This window comes from Danio rerio, chromosome 10, assembly GCF_049306965.1.
Source record: "Danio rerio strain Tuebingen ecotype United States chromosome 10, GRCz12tu, whole genome shotgun sequence".
Classification (NCBI taxonomy): domain Eukaryota; kingdom Metazoa; phylum Chordata; class Actinopteri; order Cypriniformes; family Danionidae; genus Danio; species Danio rerio.
Window position 1 is genome coordinate 41,840,043 of NC_133185.1, and position 7,458 is coordinate 41,847,500.

The following is a 7,458-nucleotide window of genomic DNA, read 5'->3' on the forward strand; positions in this document are numbered from 1 at the left end:
CAACCACCTGCTTAAAAGTCTCAAGAATTGTTGAACACCTTGATTAGTTGGATCAGCTGTGTTTGATTAAGGTTGGAGCAAAACTGTGCAGAGCTGCGGCCCTCCAGCATTCCAATTTGCAACCTATGGTGTAAATGGTCTTCCATTTCATTTTAAGCCTGTACAACTAAATCATTGATATCAAAATCAGTTCCTGGAGGGCCACAGCTCTGCAGTTTTGCTCCAACCCTAATCAAACACAGCTGATCCAACTAATGAAGGTGTTCATGACTCTTTTAAACACTTCGATTACTTGGATCAGTTGTGTAGCTTAGGGTTGAAGCAAAACTGCACGGAGACAAGAGGAAAAAAAGAGGAAAAAAGCTTTTCATCTTAGAAGTTGACTCTTAAAAAGAAATGCTCTTTATTGGTATCAGTCAATTCCATGAGGAATATTCTCATTCAACAATGAAATGTAATTCAATACTGATCAAAAAATGCACAAAGATTAGATCTACAGTGACAGTCATTTTTCAATCCTGTTGACGATTGGCATAAATATTACTAAATTGCTCACGTTTGAGTTCATATCAAATATAATTACATTTGTCATAAAGAAATAAAGAAACTGATGATTCCATTACATACTTTAATATAGTAAAAAAACAACAGCAACAAATTTAATGTAAGCATACAAATAAAACAACATTGTGTGTCCATATACAAAAAAAAGCACACAACAATCAGTTTCATCACTTCATCATTCGTTTTTTTTTTTTTCTCAAGAGGTAAAATTAGTCACAGACAGCAGAAATGCTTCAGTTGTTCTGGCTTTAGGAAAGGCCGCTCAGTCGCTCGCTGATCTGCCAAAGCTTTCTGGCCACAGCATCATCTTTGGCTTTGGCGCCGACTTCCTCCACAGCGCAGCATGAGAAATAACGGCCACTGAAATGCTCGATTCCTTCCTGAACGGCGCAATGAAGCGTGGTCTGGGCTCCGGTTTTGGGGTCCAGGAACAGTAATCGGGCCACGGGCTCGATGAAAACTTTCTGCCAGAGACTCACATTGCGGGATAGTTCAGTCTTTACAACACCTGAAAAAGCAATATGATGTGTTAGTTTAACCTCTTGGCTGATTTAACGCATTCATTTGAGAATATTAAAGACCGAAGTTTCTCAAGATTAACCCTTATGTGCTGTTGGGGATGTTTTCATGCCCTCTGGGCAAATTTTGAGTCTTAATTTGACCAAAACTTTCTCTGTTTCTCAGCAAATGGAATGTTTTGGTCACAAACCTTATATTGACGCACATTTTGGGAAAGTGTTTTGAAACTTGGAATCTATGGGCAAATGGACTTCCCTTTCAATATGTTGGTGGCTGTTTTTGCCCCAGTGACTTTCATTATAATGCCTTTTTTTCATTGCAAAGCCATGACCGCATATACATCGTGGATTCTTGGTTGTTCCTTTTTTTGCCTGTTGGGAAGAGGTCAAATTAGCATTTTTTTTTTACTGTTTATCATCAGTTTTAGTGCAAAAAAAGCGTAGTTTCTGGTCTCTATATGGAGTATAGTCAAAGTCCCTTTAAGTCAAGTCATTTCACTTGGCGACCATCTTTGAAGCACCTCTCAGGCAATATGCTCGGGCAGTCTGTTTGAATGGGAAAACATCAAATTCTCCAAAACTACTTGCCAAGATTACTAATACATTACATATTATGAATAAGCTATCTTTTTATTTTATTTCATTTCTAAATGTTCGTATCACACAAAATCTGCAGAAACTCATGTCTAGTCCAAGCCCCTCCCCAGAGAATTGTCATTCTATAGTGATGGCCGATTGGGTCCTGTAGTAGAAGGTGGGGCTTTATACACTATATAGTGGTCGCTGATTGGCTCCTGTACTAGAAGGCAGGCTTTATCTACTATAGTGATCGCTGATTGGCTCCTGTACTAGAAGGCAGGCTTTATCCACTATATGGCGATCACTGATTGGCTTCTGTACTAGAAGGTGGGGCTTTATTTGCCATATTGACTGTTACACTTTTCCCCATTAAATAGTATACAACTGACACATCTTGTGTATTCTATAGCCTTTTTATAGTGTGCGAGAGATACCTTTGCACACTTTTCTTGATATGAGAAAATCAAAATAAGCACCTTGGCTCACAGAACTACATGGTGTAAACAAAAACAGTGCGTGTATTTACCTGCATGGACCACGCCACACTTTGAGCTAAACTTTATTGTATGGAATGGTGGGGGAACAGTGGGATTAAGGGGAAGGGAAGTAAGAGGATAAACAGTGAACAGATAGGTAGGTTAGTCGGGCATTCTATGATGATGCCTAGAGACTCAGAGTGTGGGGGTACCATCTCTGTAATATTTTTGGCAGAGTGATTGGACCCCCCTATTCAACCTAGGAGGGAAGAGAGGGTTATAGGATTGTTAATGGCAAGCGAGGAAATAGAGGGAGGGAGAGAGTTTGAAAGAAGGAGAAGAACAGTGCTAGAGGGCTAGTCTGCCTTAAGCTTTTAGGGATTAGGTGATCGGTTAAGGAGACAAAGTGGGGCGTGGTTCCGCTACCAAACCTTTGTTAACAAGTTAACTCCATTTGATGCATACACACTACTATCTGCTCTTTTACTCCATAAAGTTTACAATAATTTTGAACAGGCCTATCTAGAGGTTAATGCTGCCAAACTGATGATCAACTGTAAAAATGACACATCTGACCTCTTCCCAACAGGGAAAACCACCAACAATCGTGAATGCATGCTGTCATGGCTTTAAAATCAAAAAATGTCCTTATTATGCACAACAATGGGGTAAAAACAGCCACTAACATAACAAAAGCGTAGTAAATTTGAGTAATACACAGGGGTTGAAACAGGAAATGGCTCTGAACATTTCAGATGATTGCCTAGATCAGCATTAGAGATAAATTTACACACATCAACAAACCTGCGAATCTAACTCAATGATCATTTCCCTTTATATATTGCATATTTGCAGACGCACACGATAAAGCAAAATTTCAAACTGAATAGCAAAATGAGGGAGCCCGAAACTAGCAGCTGACTTGCATAAAACACAGCCATGCTATGTTCATATTAGGGCGTTTTTACAACCACACCCTCTCTATTCTTAGAAGAGCTCAAAGTAAAACTATTGACTGTTTCCATTGACAGAACAGAGGTATATTTTGTGTTCTTGATGCGCAAATTCACATTTAGGGTTTGGAAATGCATCTTTTTTTTCTACATTTCAGTCTAGAAAACAGATGTTATCCAAAACGTGTATTGAAACTCGTTTCCTTCACTGATTAAATAAATAAAAAAACAGCCAACTTCATCTACCAGTTCTGTTTTTTTTTTTCAACTCGCAATTGCACGTTTATCAAGTTATTCAAGAATTGCATGACATAAACTTGATGGATTTGAAAACTTAAACAGATCAAGTTCATATGAGCGCAAGCGTACTCATAGTTGGCACAGATTTTCCAATGTCAAATGCACCCAGATAACATTAATGGCATAAAAAAAAGTCTCCCTGAATGACATAATACATTGATGCATACGAACCGTATTTATGCTATACCAAACATAAGTAGGTTGTGAAGTGGGTTTCAAACCAAAATTAGACACCATGCAACTGCACTTTTTCTGTGAGTGGTCTGGAATTAACAGCTTTTTGTCGACTATTTCATTGATGAAACGCTCTCACCTCAATAGGATTCAATAATGAGTGGGAATTTTGCATGAGAATCAAAGAGTTTACCACAGTTTTTCCATTTTTCCTTATAATCCCTACACTGACCAACAGGAAGCTGCTTGATTTTAAAGGGATTGTTTACACAAAATAATTATTTCCTCATTTCCTTAAGTAGTTCTAAACCAGGGGTGTCCACACTTGGTCCTGGAGGGCAGGTGTCCTGCAAAGTTTAGCTCCTCCAACCCTAAATCAAACAAACCTGAACCAGCTAATCTAGCTCTTACTAGAGGTACTAGAAACTTCCTGGCAGTTGTGTTGAGGCAAGTTGGGAGCTAAACTCAGCAGGACACTAGCCCTCCAGGACAGAGTTTGAACACCCTTGTTTTAAACTATGAATTTAATCCTTCTGTTGAACCAAAAAAAAAAAACCAAACAAACATGTCAGCAGAAATTAACTAGTGGTTAGTTTGTTGGGACATAGCACCAAGGTGCTCACGGCGACCCAAGTTTGACTCCCAGTTCGAAGTCCTTTGCTGATCCTTCCCCTCATCTCTTCTCCCCCAACTTAACTGTCTGTGAAATCTTTACCATCCAATCAATGTAAAAAAGATAACCCCTTAAATAATAATAATAACAACAACAACAACAACAACAACAACAACAAAGAAGATATTCTGAAGAATGGCTGGGAAATACAGCCATTGACATCCATAGTAGGAACAGAAAAATACTATAGAAGTCAATGACTTTGTTCTTCAGCCTTTCTTTAGAATAGTTTCCTTTGAATTCAAAAAAATAAAGAGTTTGGTCAAGTGAAGGACGAGTAAACAATGGCAGAATTTTAACTAACCATTTAAAGTGACTTTTCCCGCAGTTATGCTAGGTTATTGATTATATACAATGAACTTTTTGTAATAGGGAAATTTCATGAATGAAAAATTGATGTGGGGGAAAAAAAAAAAAAAAAAACATCTCAAAATTTGCCAGTAAAACAATAAACTAATGAATTATAAAGAATTGTATGTTTTTACAAAAACATAACATGCAGTACTACTATAGTTCAGAATGAATACAAATTGTTTCGCACCAAAAAACTGAATAGATAGTTCAACCCAAAATTTTAATGTACATCATTTAATCTCCCTTTACTAGTCCCAAACTTGTTTTCAAGAGGTCACACTTAGCTGATGAATGATTATAAGATGTGTTTGGCATGCTGTCCCGGGAGAGAGCCCTGAGCTCATAAGATCCTCAAGCCTGGGGTTCCCTCCCGTTTGCGGGGCAAGAGGGGAGTTAGACCTCAGCAACATCTTGAGAACTCCCCTGCTGTAGTAGCTAATGAACAGATAGGGATTGCTGCTAAGAGATAACGACTTACTAGGAGCATGTCTATGGTGCCGATTTGGATTAGTCAATTAACTTAAGTTGCATGGTTTTGGATGGTAGGAGGAAACCGGGGAACCCCACGTGAGCACAGGGAGAACATATGAACTCCGCACAGAAACGTCGGCTGGCTTGGTAAAGACTGGAACCAGTGACGTTCTTGCAGTGAGGCAACAATGCTAACCAATGGGCCACCATGCCACCCATCTAGGAAAGGAGGAGAAGTAGAGGGGATTCTTCAAAATGAAGATGGCTGTTATATGGAACTTAGGGTATTTATAGAGACTTGGGAATCGTGTGATTGGTGAATCATAAATTGAATAATGCAAAGCCGGCCGCAAGCAGTCATAAGCACGTAATCCTCTCAAACTTAGTTTATAAATAAACTTCAGTTTCTTGCTGCCATTGAACACAGGTCACAAGGTTGATGACAATCGTTTTTAAATTGTCTAACTACTTAAATCGCCTTTGAGTAGTTCTAAATCTGAATTCTTTCTTTTGTTGAAGATTGAAAGTTGAAAACCTGTAAGCATTGACATCCACTGGATTTTCATTGCAGCTTTTTATCTTCAAAATATCTTCAACAAAAGGAGGAACTTAGATTTAGAAAAACTTGAGGGTGAATAAATAGAGACTGTGTAAAAACTATTTCATCATCAACCTTGTGACATTCCCAACCTGAGTGACTTTTACCCTACACATACATAAAAGTGGAATTTGAAGGATGCACAAACAATTGAAAAAAGTTGTGCAGGTATTGAGCAACACAAGAGACAGATCTCTGACTAGATAAAGGATTCTCTTGCATTACCTGGATGAACGCTGTAGCAGGTGACGCTTGTGCCTTTCAGTCTCTTGGCCAGCTCGTGAGTGAAGAGGACGTTGCAGAGTTTGCTGTTGCAGTAGGCCTGGAAAAACTGCCAGCTGTATCTCCCCGAGCCCAGGTCTTTGGTGGTGATGAGAGAATCGAAATCAATCCTGCCCCAGCGATAAGCCATGGAGGACAGAGTGATGACCCGAGCGGCAGGACTCTCCTTTAGGCGGTCCAGCAGAAGACATGTGAGCAAGAAATGGCCAAGATGGTTGACGCCAAACTCAATGCCAAAACCATCCTCGGTTCGACCATCCGCCACAAGACCTAAACAGACCAAATCAATTTTATTATTTACAAATTGAATTGATAACATTTCACAAAACAGCAACTATATATCCCCCATCCTGTTATGTGCACATCAGGAAGCACAGGATAACTAGTTTAGACTACTGTTTTCCCACCCTGTTCCTAAAGGCACACCAACATGACAAATTTTCAACCTCTTCCTAATCAAACACACCTAAATCAACTCATCAGAACATTAGAAAAAAACTCCAAAACCTTAGTCAAATGGGTCAGATAAGGGATATGTACTGTTGGTGTGCCTTTAGGAATAGGCTTGGGAAACACTGGTTTAGACCAAGCAATTAAATAGACTGCCTTCAATTTGACATTCATAGTATCAGATGAGGGTTAAGGGTCCGAGATTTCCTTGATGGTGCATATATGGATTTTCCACACCATCAAATTTTATCATGGTTGATCCGAGCTGATGATGGTTCTTGGTACAGTATTTCCAGATCACTCAACTTTAAACAGAGTACATTAAAGGGATAGTTCACTCAAATAATAAAATACCTCATTATTTATTCTACCACATGTAATTTTAAGCCATTGAGTTTCTTTTAATGAACACACACACACACAAAAAAAGTTATTTTGAAGAACGCCAGTTGCTGGCATTAATTGACCTCCATAATTTCTATGGAAGTCAATTAGTGCCAACTATAGCGTTCGTCAACATGTTTTCTCTTTCGTCAAAAAAATGATGTATCTCCCAGTCAAGCAGTGCACCAGAGCTTGTTCGTTTTGCCATAATCGCATGATCAGTGACACTCGAAGCTTCATTTTCACCTATACCCACGTGACTGCTTCAAATTTTGATTCAAAGGTTTAAACGCCCTCGTGGGTTAGTAAAGTCTATAGCAAGAGATTAGACATCGATTACATACATTTCTACTGTTTCAAAGCACCACACACTAGGAATTCAACTAAAATACAATAGTAAATTATAGTGAAAAGCTTTTGGATCATACTAAAGTGTATTATTTACAACTATTTTTAAAGAAGGCCACTGCATATTGTAGTATAGTGTGTAATGGAGGCCAGCTGTTGAGTGCAGCCCATAAGCCTCACTCCAACAGTCTTCTCAGAGCATTCGCCTCCCAATGCAGGATTCGCCAGTTCGATCCTCGCTGGTGGGTGGGTGTAGGACCGGTTGGAATATGATAAACGTTAATCCTTTTACATACCTTTGATTTTACTAGTCATCGGGGGTGTAATGTAGAGT

The 7,458-nt window shown here is 39.0% G+C and overlaps 1 protein-coding gene across 1 annotated transcript in view; it reads right to left on the reverse strand.

The window, feature by feature from the left end:
- Nucleotides 1–746: 746 nt before the first annotated feature.
- The window catches only part of dhrs13a.2 (dehydrogenase/reductase (SDR family) member 13a, tandem duplicate 2), an 8,672-nt gene continuing 1,960 nt past the window's right edge, over nucleotides 747–7,458 (reverse strand). Inside the window, 2 exon segments of the mRNA NM_001004641.1 lie at nucleotides 747–1,072; nucleotides 5,886–6,212. Coding sequence (NP_001004641.1) covers nucleotides 813–1,072; nucleotides 5,886–6,212 — 587 coding nt within the window. The 3' untranslated portion in view covers nucleotides 747–812.